General features: G+C 49.3%; 1 protein-coding gene across 1 annotated transcript; it reads right to left on the bottom strand.

Moving 5' to 3' along the window:
* Positions 1-8382: 8382 nt before the first annotated feature.
* BLOC1S2 (biogenesis of lysosomal organelles complex 1 subunit 2) lies at positions 8383-17088 on the bottom strand. Its single transcript, XM_075934606.1, has 5 exons — positions 16925-17088; positions 13137-13253; positions 11387-11506; positions 9892-9996; positions 8383-9046 (listed from the first exon to the last, which is right to left on the bottom strand). The coding sequence occupies exons 1-5, from the start codon at positions 16980-16982 to the stop codon at positions 9015-9017; spliced, it is 432 nt and encodes a 143-aa protein (XP_075790721.1). The 5' UTR covers positions 16983-17088; the 3' UTR covers positions 8383-9014.
* Positions 17089-17535: the final 447 nt, after the last annotated feature.

Here is a 17535-nt window from a genome sequence, read left to right as displayed (position 1 = left end):
AATGGGCAGGATTGACCCACAGGTCCTGCCCCATGTAACTAGAAGTAAACAGGCCCTTCACACCGGCGACCCAGTGCCTGGCGTTCCATTGTGTGGGAAGAGAAGGAACCACAACCTCCTGCCTGGCACTGCAGGTAGCATACGGGTGACGTGTAAGTGAATTGTATTATAGTAGATCTTCTATTAATTGCTTTTGCATTGCTTTGCGCTGTATTAATTGCTTTAGAATTTATAGTATTTAAGGTTGAAATTGTCCAGTCGTTTTAAAGGCTTGGAAACCTTAAACAACTGTATTAACTGCTTAAAGCTTGCAATATGTAAGAAAGTGGTTACATAGCCTTGGAGTGTCCTGGTTTCCCTTGGATCTAACCACATCGAACCACCCGAGACTGAGGGGCCATGACAACCTACCTGGTCATGGTGCAATGTGAAATCCATTGCAAAGCACCAGCCCACTGCCAGCTTCAGCAGAGAGGGAGTGTGGAGCCGGGATCACCCACACAGCACTAGGGCATCCCTCCAGCTCAGGGCCGAGAACCAACAGGAAGCAGGAAGCTGGCAGCACTACGGCTCACACACTAGCTGCAGGTGAATAAATAAGAGTCCAATAGGCCACCACTCTCCAAGGCCAGCCAGCCAGCACCTTCCGTCAGCCCTAAACTCTAACAGATCCATTAACGGAAGACCTAGGCTTGGGTTCCCTCTGAATCCCCATAGTCCAGAACTCTCTCTCTCATCTGTGTAAACACAAACTTGGATTTTAAAAATGTCAGGGACACGTTTAAAGGAGCCGGCACAGCTCTTCCTCTGAGAGACAGCCAGATTAACATTTATGCATTAAAAAACCCAAACAAACACGTTAACCAAAGCTGCTGAGTGTTCATGCAAGGAGAGACACATTGTGCATGACTCTTCAAAGAACATTGGCAGCAATTTCCTACCCAGAGTAAAATAAATTAATTAATTAACACACATCCTGTTAAACATCATATGAATATTTGGCTCCAGAGAACAATCCGAGAGACAGGCCCTGCGCCTGTTTACCAACAGAGGCTAAGCCAAGAGAGGCAGCCAAAGGGTAGTTGGGATTACAGGTCTCCATGAATTAGATCCTCCAGTTTGTCAGGGGTTCAGTTACTCTCCTTGTGTGCAGGTACAAGTCTATCTGCCAGGGAAAGGCACATTTTGTTGACTTTAATGTGCCTAAGTAATGATAATACAGCTGTTCACAAGCGGTGAGTCCCTACAACGCCCATAGGAGAAGGGTGGTCACACAGTATGCTGCATGGGGGGAAGGGGAGAGAAATGAGCCAGAGAGAAGTGCAGGAATCTGGCCAAGGCCGCGGAACAAGGCTTAGCCTTCAGCATCCCTGTCAGACACAGAGGCAGAGGCTCATCTAGCCACACACACACGGTGGCACTAAAGCTTCTGACTTTCCATCAACTCCAACCGCCATCCATCACTGAAAACTCCCCAGCAATGGGCTCCCAGCCAGGCACCAGGTGCACTTTTTCGGGGAGTGGCTGCACGTTCTATTGCCTCATGTCCCCGTCTGGGCATATTTTGCATCTTGTAAAATAAACTGCAAAATGGAGGGTGGATGGGTGGAAATGGGTCTTGGCAGATTAAAACCGTTCCTTCCAGATCTGTCTGGGCTGGATCTCCACTCAAAAGCCACTACTGGGACCTCCACAGTCACAAGGACATCCTCCCAGATGGGCAGAAGGAACATGCTGGAACAAATATTTGCTCATCAAAGCACCCACAAATATTCAGAGGTGCATCTCAGCCAGAGAAGATGGTACCATTCCAGGATGAAGTAGCCCCTTGGCATGGAACAATGGCGCTCTCAAACACTGCCTCGTAGCTACAGAACAAGATCTCCCCAGCCAGGAAAATGGTTCCTGGAGTATTTGCACATCGCAGGAGCGTGTGTGGAGGAAGTGGGGCCCTGGTTCCACTCACACGGGTGTGGAGGAGTGCACAGGTGTGCGTGCACAGGTGTGCGAGTGTCCACCTGGGACCAGGACAATCGATATACACAGGGCACAGTGGGCACCAGACTGCTCATCTAGAGGAAAAAGGTTTATACCTGTGCAAGGATTAGGGCTCCTGATGAAGCGTTTGTATGGGCACAGGCCTGCCCTTGTCTGGATTTCGTCTCTGCAGCATGGTGGAATGGAACCTGCACACTGAGGTGCTAGCCATCGTTCCCAGGAGAAGAGCCCCTCTCTCACAGTCTGCAGTTTGCACCTGACGCGTGCCGATAAAGCCAGCAGCACAAAAATCATCTTTCGAGATTTCATTTGCTTTCGGCAATTACCAAAGGCACAGCCTGCCAGGAGCCGAGCGTCCGCAGCTACCAAGAGCTGACACTACTCAACTCAGCACCTCCCAGGATCAGAGCCCAAGTGTCAGTGTTGCTGGCTGAAACCCCATAGCAAACGGTCTGTTTCGGTGGTCTAGGGTCCCTCTGCTGCGAGGCGGGAGTGGCTGTATCAGCACTTTGAAATTAAATTCCGTGCCCGAAGCCAGTCAGTTTCAGCGGGGCTCAGGGGTTCTTCCATTCAACGGCTGGTTCTTTTCCTGCCAGGGACTTGCACCCAGAGTCCTTTCATGCTGGCACCAAACCCATTCCTGGGCACTTGCAAAGCAAGTGAACCCCTGGCAGCAGCCCTTGCTTTCTAGCAGGCACATTACTTTAGGCAGGCTTCTAAAAATGCATTTGCATGGATTTGTACTTAACTAATAAAACGCAGCACCGAAAGGGGGGTCACAGCATGCGCCAGAGCTGGGACACACGACACTGCGGCCATGCCTGCCGCTTCTCTCACCACAAGGTGGGCAAGCAGTGCTTAGACCAGGGCTACTCCGCTTTGGAAGCCCCGGGGGCCACAATGATACTCACAGCACATGCCCAGGGCTGCCACTTAAGTGTGGTTGCATAGACATGCAAATATATATGCAAATCTATGCAAATAGCTTCTTTCACACTGACGGGCATGATACAAAGATGAAGGCAAGACGACACAACACGTAGGCCCCATAGAAGTCAGTTCTGCTGATATTAATAAAATGCAACATTTCCCCCATTTCCACCCCAGGACAGCACTTGGAATGAGCAATGCCAGTCCAGGAATGTAACTACTAAAACGCATCTCAACCGACAACTGTTCTATTGACTCCTTTTTGGCTCCCATTCACAGGCCACTTGTTGAGTCCTGCGTAAACCCAAACTGCACTGCAGGCCGCTGGGGTGTCGAAGGGGTTTTGCTCGGGAGGCTTCAGGCAGGCTGCTGAAGCGCTCTGTGGGACTGGTTTGTGGCCTGTTTGGAGAGGTCACCAGTCTGGGGGCTGTAAGGAGCCCCGGGTTTGAGCAATTCGCCCTGAGCGGACGCCCTCAGCTATGCCCGGACACAGCCCGGTCCGTCACAGTCATAAAAGTGATAGTTGCTCCAGACTGACACACAAGCCTGTGTTTTCCCTGGTTCCAAGGAGCTACGCACTTGCCAGCAGCTGGAAGGGCTTGCTTTGCTTTTTCTTTTCAATGTTTCTTTGTCAAGATCAGAACCAGACAGGCTATTGAACATAATTAGAAGTGTGAACACTCCTAACCTGCATCTCCATTTTACTAGGCCAGCTACACCACTCCATGAGATTTGCATCTTTCTGTATTCAGATTCCGTACTGCAGAAAGCGTGGTTTACACAGACGTGGGCATGGAGCTCACGTAATCTGGGCCTCCTCTGGAGGTGCCTTGTACATTCTGTGCATAAACTTAACCCTGTTTGTTTGCATCTGGTCTAAGGGCGGCTGCTGGGTCAAACCCCAGGCAAATGGAAGTTTTGTCAGCAGTGGATTTGGCACTTGCTTGTATTTGTTGATGCACCACCCCACGGCTCACATTTTGTTAACTAAAAGTTTTCACATAACTCAAGAGCAGATAAACTGCAGCTGCATTTTTCTGCTGACCTGAAATGGCTTCCGCTTTTATCCTGGCTTCAAGCTAAAGGCCAAGAAGGGGATTATTCAAACCCCTATATCTCACTGTGTTCATACAGTTACACACTCAGGGCTATGTCAGTGCCACAATGAGACTTGGAACTGTACAAAACCCAAAAATCCACAGTTACAATTCACAGAGCAGCTTTTCTCCGTGTGCCAGAATGCAATCGGCAGCATCCTGCGTCTGCTGGAACTCAGGGGCTGGGACAGGTCATGAAGTGAGGTCTTGACATGCAACTTCTTTCTAGCGCATCCTCTTTCTCGTGCAATAGATTAGCAGATGGGCACACTCCCATTATGTCCCCTCTGGGGACAGATGTTATCTTTCCCTCGCTCCCATCTGCTTTCTCTCATTCTGTCTTTTTTCCTTTCGTTTTGTCCCTGTCTGGTTTTGTGGCTGCCTTTCTCTGTTCCCCACCACAGGCAGGAAGGCTGCATGCTGCTTGGGCTGGCTTTGTGCAGCCAGATCACCCCTGCTCCTGCAGCTTAGCTCCATAGCATGGGAGCCCAGAAGCAGGAGCCTTACCCTACAATGCTATAACATGGGCTGATCCTGCCATCTGCTAGAATGGCAAGATTGAGGATAGAGGGTGGGCGGTTTTCAAAGAGCTCCAGCCATAGAGTTGCACTGGGGACGGGTCAAACTGTCTCCAGCCCCATTTTCTTCCATGACTCTGGATCCCCGATGCGCTGAGGCCCTCTCGGTGCCCGCCCCATGTGGAGAGCAGCAGCCCAAGTGCGAGGAGAGACACAGCCTGGAGGACAGCAGCCAAGGCTGCCAGGGGTGCACACGAGAAATGCTGCAGCAGTGCTGACGGGGAGTTTGCAGGCGTAAAACCTCTGGCAGAGATGCCCAGGTTACAGTTAAGGCAAATGGGAGGTAGGAGCAGAGGAAGGAGAGAAAGTCTCTGAACGAGGGTGACAGGAGGAGCAAGCCTGGACCTTGAGACCGAGGGAGAGGGCTAGAGTTTTACCAACACAAGTCAGATTGACAAACCAAGGGCTACATAGCGTCTCCTGCCTGGTGCAGAGCGCTCCCAACTGCGCCAGTGGGGGGAAGGCCCACCGCCCTTTCACAAGAAGCGCTCAGCACTGGGTGAGGTCTGGCCCCACATCAAATCCGCTGTTGGCCTGTGTCCACTAGAAAGCAGGCTGCATGGCTACGCAGATGGTTGTGCCACTGCAAGGAAGGTGTCTAGGTAGCCGGGAAGATGCGTTGCACAGTGCCGCCTAGTGGGGAGAAGTGACCGTTGCATGGAAGAGCTGCTACAGAACAGAGAGTGGATGCCAAACTGCCCACGAAATGCTGTGGTGTCAAACCTTTTCCCCTCGGCCCAGGTGAAGGAAACTGTTGATGTCCACAACCCAGCATAATGCAACTAGAGTGTGGGCTCAGGGGTGGGGCTGAGAGCTTTGGGGTACAAGAGGAGGCTCTGGCTTGGGGGGCAGGCAGGGCTGGGGCAGAAGGGGCTTATCTTCCGCAGTTCCTGATCAGCAGAGTATTGAGGGTGCTAAGACCAGACCATGCTGAACCCCAGAAGCAGCCTGCAGCAGGTTCCTGGCCAACAGGAGTGCGGAGCTAGTGCTCAGGGCAAGGGCAGTGCACAGAGACCTGCACGCTCTCCCCCTCACACCTAGGGGCCAGGCCTGCTGCCGGCCACAGCACAGTCTGCCTTAGTACCCCACCGGTCACCTGAACCCCCTGCAGCAATGAGACCCAGTGCCCAACATCCCACCAGCCAGCACTGAGCCACAACCCTACGCTTGAAGGCTGCTGCCCTGGTAAGTCTGTTAGGGTCTGTCTACACTACCACCCTAGTTCGAACTAGGGTGGTTAATGTAGGCAACCGAAGTTGCAAATGAAGCCCGGGATTTGAATTTCCCGGGCTTCATTTGCACCTTGCCGGCCGCCGCCATTTTTAAATGTCCGCTAGTTTGGACTCCGTGCCCGCAGCTACACGCAGCATGGACTAGGTAGTTCGGACTAGGCTTCCTATTCCGAACTACCGGTACACCTCATTCCACGAGGGTTTTTAAATGTATCCTTTGGTATATATGGTTGTGACTATTTTCTTCCACTATTTGATCTGAGGAAGTGGGTCTGGCCCACGAAAGCTCATCACCTAATAAACCATCTTGTTAGTCTTTAAAGTGCTACATAGTCCTGCATTTTGCTTCTTTCTGGCCTGGCGCTGTAGTGGAATACAGGAACAGTTCTAGGGTGCGGGCAAATTAATAACCGGCCAAGAGGATGCCTGCTCTGCCCGGGAGACACATAGGAATGACCTCCACCTGAGAGAGCTGTAACACAGCAAATCGGCTGAGCCCAGTAGGCTCCCTTCTAGCTCACCTGGTTCCAGAGGGTCCTGAGAGGTGCTCGGAGCAGTTTGTAGGACACAAGTCATCCGGTCGGGTGAATCCATTTAACTGGTTGCTCTTGCTCTAGTGTCTGGCGACCGGGGGGAGGCTCAGAGGCCTCGGCCACGCTATGCTGACAGGTTACATGCACACCTCTGCTAAACGTAAGAAGGCCTTAAGCAAACCTTCCTCTCCAGCAGGAATTAAGGCCACATCCAGTTATTTACAGTAAGGGCTTAATTACAGAGCGAATGGAGACAATGTGCTTTCCTCTTAAGGAGCAACCAATCTAAGCTACCCTCTCCTTCCCTCCCTCCAGAAGGCAGCACTGTTTTCAGCCAAGCTGTTTGAGAGATATGCTAAACAAGGCAGCTACTGCTTCCCAGCCCATGTCTCCTCCCATTCATGCCTCCTCTCACACTGTCCTCTATGCCAGCTAGTCTCCCAGAAAGACCCGCTCTGGGGAACTGCCTCTGGATCCTGTCCTGTGCAGTCTCAGCTCCTGAGGAAGGGACTGTGCCGGTGCATGCGTGAATACAGCTCATCGCAATGCATACCAATGATACAGCTGTAGTATTACTAAGCTAGAGGTCTTCACACAGGCAAGACTCCCAGTTAAGCCAATGGAGATTTGCACAAGAAAGGACAGAGTTGAAGCTGGATGCTCCATATTCCCCGTCATTTCCGTTAGCTGAAGGTAGCTACAAACCAAACTTTAGACTGAAGAGCTAAATGGTCTTAGTGTTAAGGACACTTATCACAATGTGGCCTCATCTCAAAGTAAAATTGTTACCCTTCCCCCCGGCCCGAAATCATTTTGGAGCGAACTGCAAAACACCTCCCTGCAGAGTGATGAAAATCCTTCACTGAGCGAGACACCACTGGAGACACACACGGACAAAGGGCAAGGGAGGAAGAGAAAGTGTAAGCACCCCTGGCTCTGACCATCATCAAACAAGAGCCAATGGCTCTGGCCTGTGCCGTTTGGTTGGTGTGGTGCCAGGGTTAGAAGAGCGACCAGTCTGGATGAGACCAATGTGCGGAGCGACACTTAATACCCAAAGACCTCGGGAACGAAGTCACATTAATGGAATCAGCGCCTGGACTCCCTTAGCCGGGGAAGGGGCAGAAACGGGTGTTACGTAGCATTTTCAGAACTGGGAGAGAGCAGATGCCTGGGGGAGCTGGGTAGAAAGAAGAGGAGCATGGGAGCTGGGCGGGGGAGGTGAAGGAAGGACGAGCGGCACCCAAGCCTCAAACTTCCACAAGATGCTAGCGGGTGGGAGGAGGAGGAGGAGATGTTGACATGGTGGGGTGGAGCAATGTTACCAGCAGGGACAGGACAGGTGCGAGTGGCTCTGCCCCTCTAGAGCCTGCACACAAGGCTGTAAGTCCACCATTGCTGAAGCTGTCTGCCCTCCAGTATCACCTCACTGAAACCCAGGAATGAACAGTGCCGGGAACAGAGATGGCTTTTGCTTGTATTAGTCATAGCCCATTGTCACAAATGTAACCACTTCCCTTCAGATACTGAGCCTTTGGCTCCTACGCTGTGCCTACAATAGGCTGCAGTGACACCTTAACTATGCCTGGCGTCCCATTCATTGAGAGTTTTCTTTTAGATAACAAAAAGGCAGATCAATATGAAGTACCATCCCTTGCAGGGAGGCCCATGTAACTCATTTACACAAGATACTGTCTCAATGAATGGATTATGACTCGTCACTTGCTTCACACTGCAAGATCCTAGCCTACTACATATTTACTTAAGACTTCTCTATACATAGGGTTGTTCTGGGATAAACTGTCAACAACCTGTTCCAGAATAAGTGCCTTTTTCCAAATGTAGCTTACTCCACTTCTCCGGAATTTCATCAAGGTACAGAATTAGTCGTCAACACTATCTTCTCCTGTCATCTCTAAATATGCAAAAGGACTACTAAATGTTTCTGCTCCGTTCATTTAAAAGAGCAAACTTACATGAAGCATGAGAAACTAGTTTTCAGAAGCAAACGACATTTGCAGGGGAGAAAAGTTTTATTGTAGAGCTATCATAACTATTCTTCCCATTTCAACAGGCAACCTGGGTACCAAGACAAATGTAAGAGGGTCCATTGCTCATACCTCTGAAAACCGATCTTTAGACAGTACAGATGGAAAGAGTATTTCTGATAGACGTAGGGCTCTAAGTGAGGAAAAGGAAGCAGTGGAACAGGGGAAATACAGGTCCTGCAGCTGTAGAGCAGAATGCATTGGTAGACTACGGGGGAAGTTTTCTACAAGGCCATAGGTCATATAGAACTCAGGACATATTACATTTGAACACTGTCTTATGGCAACTCTCCAGAGCTCAGTGTAGTGTAGATTTCAGCTTCTGAATGTAGCTCAATAACAGCGGCAGTAAAAAAGCAATTTCCTGAGAAACGGGAAGGTTTCCTAGCCTCAGAAGGAATAGACACACAGCAACATTACTAGTCTGACATCTGCTATACGTAAATACTTTGCCAAGGCATCCCCTGGCTACTTCAGTGTTCCACAATAACAACTTGTACATTTGGTGCAGTTCAAACCTTAGGAATATGACAAGTCCACCTGAGTCATGACCCAATTTTTGTATTTTAGGAAAAAGCGTCCTTTTGTTGTAGAAATTTCATCGTTTCTCTAGTTTTTTGTACTTGGCTTCTGCAGAAGAAAGAGAGAATGGTTATTCGAACTGAGAGGAGAACTAACAGATCCAACCCTGTAAACTGTTGCGTATTCTAGACTCCCCTTGACTTCAGAGTCACAAGAGGCACTTCAGACAGTTTTTCAAAGGTATTTAGGCACTTATCGTTGCAAGCGGGTGCTTTTAAAATGAACCACTAGGTGGATCGCTCCTATGGAAATCAAAGGGATTTATGCACATACTCTCCTTGGATATCTGGTGGAATTTTTATCTGCATCTTTAGGCACCAGATACCTGATCACTTTGGTGCCTTACAGAATCAGGTGGTGTTAATAATTACATTGCAACAATACCCACACTTCAGTAAGCCTTGACATAAGGCCTGCTACTTTTAATATACCCAAGTTACTATATGCTTCTTGCTGTTCCCAGTATACATCTATTACCCAGCTTCCTGAAAGGAGGACACTCACAGATAGGGACATACAATCCTATTCCTTGTTTAACTGGTTCAAGGGGAGGGTGAGTGGGGTGCGGGTATGTGCAATGGCCCTCCTGCCTGCCCCTGGGCTGGAGCAAACCCTTCTCTCTGCAGGCAAGGGCTCCAGCCCGGCCAGAGCAGCCCCTGTCTGCAGCGGGCCTCCCACAGGGCTGGAACAATCCCCTGCCTGTGGCAGGCAGGGAGCTGCTTCAGCCCCACCGGTTAACCAATTAACCATTCACATCCCTACTCACATACTGCATCTTCAGAGTTCCCACATGGACCAGTGAAACCCTCTATGAAAAGGACGCCTGGCTTCTTCCAGCTACCTTGTATACCAGGCTATCCTGCTCAACAGTAACAACACTGGAAAATGGTTACCCAGTTTTTTCGAATAGGCATCCAGCTTGTAGGCTGCCTGCTCAAGAGCTGCCACCTGCTCTTCTATCAGGTTGATTTGTTCCAGATATGGCTGAAGACCAGCATCTTAAAAAGGGAAAGAAACCAGATCAATCCATTCTTACTCATTCACTTACTGGTCACAGAGGGAACAGTTCAGACCTAAAACCAAGAGCTTCTCAGAAGGTGGTTTGGCAGAATATTTTACAGATGACAAAAAGAACAAGTGTCTGGAGATCAAGTTGTAAGTATAATACAAAATTGAAACTATACACCAAACTACAACAAAAAAAAAATGGAATTAAATCAATGTAAGTATCTTCTCTTCAAATTTTCTGTTTCTAGTTTATTTGCTTTCAGCAGATTAAGTATGTAGCTCAGTTACATGAATGAAAGTAAAACCAATTTAATTATAGGCTTTGTAAGAACTACAGTATGTCGTTTTATAAATGGTATACAAAGACAGACAAGTGCACAATTTTTATCATGCACTTTACACATAGATCCTTGAAATCTCCATCTTTCAGCAGCAATCTAGCAGGACTGATTCATCATCTTCACTGATGTTGAATTGCAAAGCTATTTTAGAAGGTTGGAAAACAAGCTCACCTGTACATTTCATTAACATAACCCATATCTGTGATAGGAGGTACATTACCAAGTGTTACACCAATACGGATTTTGAAGACCCATTAAAGTGCTTCCTAAAAAGCCATCCAAACCTTAGAAAGAAACATTCACTCTTACAGCTACTCAATAAAAAAACATTATTAGGGCTCTTGAAAGGTAGATAAGCACATATCCTGGGCCAAGGTATTCACAATGGTGATACAAAGCATCAATATGGCTATAATATGGTTTCCTTTAGGTGAGAAATCACTATTTAATATCTCTCTCTCTCTCTCTCTCTCCCCCCCCCCCCCCACACACACCCTTACATTTTTTTTCCTTTACCGTATCTTATGCATAAACTAAGTAGCTGAAATAACTAGTTGGGAAAATAATACTGAAGAAGGGCAAAATATTTCAGTGGATTAAATCTTTTTATCCCTATGTCCCATTGATGTAAATATTATTGCCCCAATGTACAGATGAGAACAGCGATCAAAGTCTGTGAAATCTTGAGTTGGATCAGACACTAATTTGGCCCAATGCCACAGAGGGACTCTGACAGAGCTGGGAACGCAATCTAGGTTTCCTGGCTCCACTTCTGTTAGTTAATCACAAAACCATCCTTCATCTCCCACACAAAAGCAAAGGGAAGAGGATTAGTACTATTCAGAGAGCTCCATTCATTTAACCATCAACTTCAAATGAAACTTATTCTAGGACTTATCACATATTCTAGGCACACACAACCTTTATAGAGTCTCTCTCCTTCAGACATTAATGGGAGTTTGAACTATAGGCCCCTAGATGCTTCATTTACTGTCTAACATTTACTTACTATAGTCATTCCTGATTTGTTTTTACTTACACTTTTGATTTAGGTCTTTCAGGTTTCGACTAATGTTTACGGCAATATCTTTCATTTCCAGATATTTCAAGCTAGTCAGCTTGTTCATGTTTTCCAGAAGTTTGTAGTCTTCACTGGTGGCTTTAGAAAACATAGAAAATATGTACATCTTTATTAAAACTACTAGCAGAATTTAGAATCTATGTGCATGCTGCTCTGAGCTGAAGAGTCACTGGTCACATGAGAATGGCAGCCCAGCTCAGTTCCAAAGTCAGCTTTGGTACAGTTATGAGGAAGCAATAGGATGTTTATAGGTCACCCTTGTTCTGTGTCTGTTCCCGCCTCACCTGGGGCTTGTCTATCCGAACACTTAGGTCAACGTAATATGGTAGTATAGACTTGCTCTAACTTATGTCAACATATAGCTACCACAGTAATTACATTGCTTTTGAATGTCCACACTATGTTCCTTGTCATCTGAAGAAGTGGGTTTTGCCCACAAAAGCTCATGATCCCATCTATATGTTTTGTTAGTCTTTAAGGTGCTGCTAGGCTATAGGTTGTTTTTTAAGTTTTTCTTGTGCTCCTTGTGTTAGCCGTGCACATCCTCACCAGGAGTGCTTGTACTGACTAGACTGTCAGTTTGGGACATTGTGGGATGGCTTCTGAAAAGCAGCAACAGTCAATATAAGCAATGCCATGTCTACACTGACACTGATCGGCCTAACAACATTAATCTAAGCACTATGCTTCTTGTGCAGGTGGAGTTAAGTCGAAGAAGTGGGCCAGTTACATCAGCCAGAGCTATACTTTAGTGTAGACACTTAGGCTGTGTCTAGACTGAATCTCTCTGCCGACAGAGGGATGCAAATCAAGCACTTTGGAAGTGCAAATGAGCCCGCGAGTGAGTACAGGATCTGCCAAAAAAGCTCTGTGCTGTCGGCAGAACTGCGGCTACACTTGACTTTCACTTTCGACACTGATCCTGACCCGCACAGCGTAGGAACGTGAGTATGCAAATGAAGTCCGGTCAGAGGGATGCAGTCTACACGCAGCCTTACAGAGTTAGGGAGTAGATTAAAGCACACTAGGGAACTTTTAGCACATGGCAGCAGAGTCCACATAGGCATTTAGTGCATGGCAAGCAAAAGTGAAATAGATTTACATCTCAACTTGCTACAAACCGTATAGACTAGCTCTCAGAAGATGAAATAGTTAGCTTGATTCATTACCATACCAAAAACTTTTTGAAAGATTAAGTCATGTTAATCTGGGGACTTCTTTAGCTTTACATTCAGATGCTCAGACTTTCTACCTCAATGCATGATCCAAGTGACAGCCATCTAACTGTCCATGTGACCTGCTGACAGATAACATGAGTTAACAGTTCACTAGAATACTTAGTCCTCTTTGAAACAGGGCTAGCTCAAAGCACATTAACAAACTATTAATGCACATCAGCAGTTTGGACATGGACAGTTAGACTGGCACAGGCTAGTGCAAGATAGAGTCACAACCTTACTTGCTAAGACCTACTTACTTCTGTAGATAATACCACTGCTAAATTATATTAAGGTCACTTTAATTTTTCCCACACATGAGGCTGAATGCAGTTTAACTAACCCACTTTTAATTCACACTTTTAAATAATTTAGATTAATTTTCCTGAGTGTTCCTGTAAAGACAAGCCCTAAAACAAAAAGCAAAAGCACAATTCTTTTTTGAACAGTTTACCTCCATGCTAGCCAGTTAGTTCCACAGCTGGACTTACCTGTCAGTTCACCTGTTAAGTAAGTGGCCATTTTGCTGAACATATCCTTGCAAAGCTCATTGATATCTGCTTCTGCTGGTTCCTTAGCTTCCTCTGCCGTCTCCACAGCAGGATCCTCTAATCGTGTTATAAATGAACAACACAAGATGTAAGGAAAAGTCAGTCAAAAACTGAAATATGCACAAGATTGTAAAAACAGTACAGATCTTTTTGTTACATTGATTTTCAACAGATTTTAGATTAATAGACAAATAACCCATAAAATTATCTGTAAAACAGCATAAAGTTCATTTAACAGCTTGATTTTAAATCAATACATATTTTATCTATTTCAGGGGTGGGCCTATTATTACTAAGGCAAAAATTAATCTTGGTAAAGATTGGATGATGTGACGAAAATGAGTTCAAGAAAGTTCTTTGAGTTCAACCACTTCTGTTGGCTGTACCTCCTGTCATTTATTTTTTCCATCTTTGATCACTGATTGAGAACTATTTCCTCTGCACCTTTCAGAAGGTGCTGCAACAGTCCCCCAGTTATGTCCACTACACTTTTGCTTCTCCTTCAAATCCCTTTCTTCCTGTTCTTCTCCACTGCTTCGCCTGTGTATTACTATTCTGTACTGTATTTGCTTGTCTTTTCTTCACAGGGCTCAATCCTGAGAGATGCCCAAGAACTCATACCTCCAACTGACTTCACTAGGAACTGAAAGCATTTAGCAACTCCCTGGGAGAGCTTGGCATCCTGCAGGATCAGGCATGTTGGAGCAGGGAACTGGACTTACTCTGTGCTTGGCACAGCGTGATGATAATTTGTCTGTTATATAAGTCTCAGAGGGATACCCATTTTAGTCTGTATCTGCAAAAACATCGAGGAGTCCTGTGGTACTTAGAGACCAGCAGATTTATTAGGGCATCTCCTTTCATGGATAAAACCCACTTCATCATATGAATTGGAGTGGGAGTTACAGACGCAGGAGTATAGGGATGTAGAAGCTCTTTACGCCAATATTCCACGACTACAAGCTGTCATGAACAGTATCTCCAATGAGGCTACTATAACCTGGTGGCAGAGCTGTGTGACTCTGTCCTCACCCTCAACCATTTCTGATATGGGGACAATTTAAACCTTCATGTGAGCAGCACTGCTAAGGAGACTCGCAATATGCCAACATTTTTATGGCTAACCTTGAACTATATTTTCTCAGCTCTTGTCCCCTAGCACCTTTCCTCTACTTATGCTATAACGAGGACATCTTTATCACATGGACCCACAGGATGGAGACCCTTGAAGAATTCCACAGGGATTTCAACAATTTCCACCCCACTATCAACCTCGGCCTGGAACAATCCACACAAGAGATCTACTTCCTGTTCACTATAGTACAAAAAAAATGATGATCACATAAACACCACCCTATACCAGAAGCCTACTCACTGCTATTCTTACCTACATGCCTCTAGTTTCCATCCAGGACAAGCGACAAAGAGTCCTGTGGCACTAACAGATGTATTGGAGCATAAGCTTTCGTGGACAAAGACCTACTTTGTCAGATGCAGGACACATCACACTATCCACTGTCTACAGCCAAGCCCTAAGATACAACCGGATTTACTCCAATCCCTCAGACAGAGGCAAACACCTACAAGATCTTTATGGGGCATTCTTCAAACTTGACTCTCCACCTGGGGAAGTGAAGAAACAGATTGACAGAGCCAGATTAGTATCCAGACGTCACCTGCATCAGAACAGGCCCAATAAGGAAAATAACAGAGCACTACTGGTTGTCACCTACAGTTCCCAAGTAAAACCGCTTCAGGGCATCATTGACAATCTACAACTTGTCCTGGAAAATGATCCCTCCTTCTCACAGACTGTGGCAAACAAGCTAGTCCTCACCTACAGACAACCCCCAACCTGAAGCAAATACTCATCAGCAGTCTCACACTACACCACAGATACACTTACCCAAGAACCTACCACTGCAACAAATCCCACTGACTACTCTGTCCACACATCTATACAAGCGACACCATCACAGAACATAACTACATAAGCCACACCATCAGGGGCTCATCCACCTGCACATTCACTAATGTGCCATGCCATCAAGTGCCAGCAATGCCTGGCTGCCATGTACACAGGCCAAACTAGAGTGTCTCTGCGCCAAAGGATAAATGGACACTAATCAGACATCAGGAATGGTAACACACATAAACCTGTATTAAAGGAACACTAACTTCCCTGGACATTCAGTCATGGATTTGAAAGTAGCTATCCTTCAACAAAAGAATTTCAAAAACCAGTTACAAAGGGAGACAGATGAACTGGAATTCATTTGCAAATTTAACACGATCATCTTAAGACTGAATAAGGATCTCTACTGGTTAACAAAGTACAAAGGCAATTTCCTTCTCTGAATATTCACAGCTCCAGACCAAATGCTGTGAATGACCCACTTCCACTCTGACTTCATCTGATGAAGCAGGTTTTGCCCATGAAAGCATACGCCCTAAGAAACCTCTTAGTCTCTAAGGTGCCACAGAATTCCTCCTTGTTTCTGCTCTGTAGGTAGTCAGTAAGCATCAGTTCCTTCTGCAAAGAACTATCGCAACATAGCTAGGTGGGGAGAGCTTGATAGGAGTAGGGATGTCAGCGACTACTCGACTACAGGTTGGTCAAGTAGGAACTCAACTCGTGGCTCCCCCCCACTTGCTGCCTCTATCAGAGAGAGGCAGCAAGGGGAGGGAGGGAGAGAATGAGCCAGTGCTGGGGGAAGTCGGCTTAAGAGCTGGTTCCCCCCAGCACCGTGTCCGCAGGGGGCAGGGGAGGCAGAGGCACAGTGGAAAAAGGGCACAAGTGGGGACTCAAACAGTTGTGACACTACCTGCTCCTGCTGGTCCCAACTGCGGCTCCTCTGCCTTGGAAACATACAAGAGCCTGCGGTGGCCCCTGTGCATTTCAAAGGGGAGATGCAGCGGGGCAGCGAGCGCCCCCTTATCGCCCAATCGACGGAAATTCCCTCAACTACTGGATTAGCTGATGAATTGCAATGTAACAGCCCAGACAGCACAACCCACAGGCTCGGGGAGCCCCTCCCGCCCCCCAGCCAGGCGCCTTGGCCCAGGAGCGGGGCCACTTGGTCTGTGGGGCCAGAGACTAACACCCCAGCTTCCCTGGGCTGGAGCCCCCTTCGCCCCGGCCCCCCCACTCCCTGCCCCCCAGCCGCGCCCCCCGGCCCCGCCCCGCCCCCCCACTCCCTGCCCCCCAGCCGCGCCCCCCGGCCCCGCCCCGCCCCCCCACTCCCTGCCCCCCAGCCGCGCCCCCCGGCCCCGCCCCGCCCCCCCACTCCCTGCCCCCCAGCCGCGCCCCCCGGCCCCGCCCCGCCCCCCCACTCCCTGCCCCCCAGCCGCGCCCCCCGGCCCCGCCCGCGCCCCCCACTCCCTGCCCCCCCAGCCGCGCCCCCCGGCCCCGCCCGCGCCCCCCACTCCCTGCCCCCCCAGCCGCGCCCCCCGGCCCCGCCCCGCCCCCCCACTCCCTGCCCCCCCAGCCGCGCCCCCCGGCCCCGCCCGCGCCCCCCACTCCCTGCCCCCCCAGCCGCGCCCCCCGGCCCCGCCCGCGCCCCCCACTCCCTGCCCCCCCAGCCGCGCCCCCCGGCCCCGCCCGCGCCCCCCACTCCCTGCCCCCCCAGCCGCGCCCCCCGGCCCCGCCCGCGCCCCCCACTCCCTGCCCCCCCGCCCCGACCCCCCACTCCCTGCCCCCCCGGCCGCGCTCCCCCGGCCCCCCTTACGCTTGGCTCCTTGCACCCGGGCCTCCGGCGGCCCCTCGGCGGCGGTGGCGGTTGCCATGGCGACCGACCCCCCCTCCAGTAGGACCAGACCCGGCCGTTTCCGCGTTCCCCCGCCCTCGCCGAGCGCGCGCCCAGCCCATGCCCCTTACTGCGCAGGCGCGGGCCCTGGCAGCTCGTCGCGCGACTGCGAGGCGTGTGGCGCCCGGCTTCTGCGAGGAGCGGAGGCCGGTGGCGAGCGCCCCCGTGCGGGGCGGGTGTGCTACTGCCCCTTGGCGTCCCCCAGCTCCCTGCCCCGCGCAGTCCAGCATTGGAGCGCACCCGGCCGGGGCTCTGCATCGCGGGGTGCGCCCGCCCAGCGCCCTAGGCACCGCCACTCCACTGGCATCTGGAGACAACCAATTTCGCTTCCTTATCTCTGCACTATTTACACCCCAAAGTGTCATCGCCCGCACGGCTGCAATGAAGTTGTTTCAACAAATATGTTGCAATGGCAGAAAAAAAATGGTGTGTCTGAAAACTGTAGGTACTGGGGGTACTTATGTGTGTAGATATGTTAAAAGAGGTATGTGGTGGCGTGTCGGGTACCCCCCCCCCATCCTGCACCCCGTCTG

Source organism: Pelodiscus sinensis, chromosome 8, assembly GCF_049634645.1.
Source record: "Pelodiscus sinensis isolate JC-2024 chromosome 8, ASM4963464v1, whole genome shotgun sequence".
Taxonomy (NCBI): Eukaryota; Metazoa; Chordata; order Testudines; family Trionychidae; genus Pelodiscus; species Pelodiscus sinensis.
Note: the sequence above shows the minus strand (reverse complement) of the source record. Positions and strands in the feature narration are given on the sequence as shown.

Coding starts and splice junctions, on each gene's coding strand:
- BLOC1S2 (XM_075934606.1), bottom strand. CDS start 16,982: ATGGCAACCGCCACCGCCGCCGAGGGGCCGCCGGAGGCCCGGGTGCAA. Junction 13,254..16,924: donor CCGGGTGCAAGGAGCCAAGC/GTAAGGGGGGCC, acceptor TAACACGATTAG/AGGATCCTGCTGTGGAGACG. Junction 9,997..11,386: donor GAAAGACCTAAATCAAAAGT/GTAAGTAAAAAC, acceptor TCCCTTTTTAAG/ATGCTGGTCTTCAGCCATAT.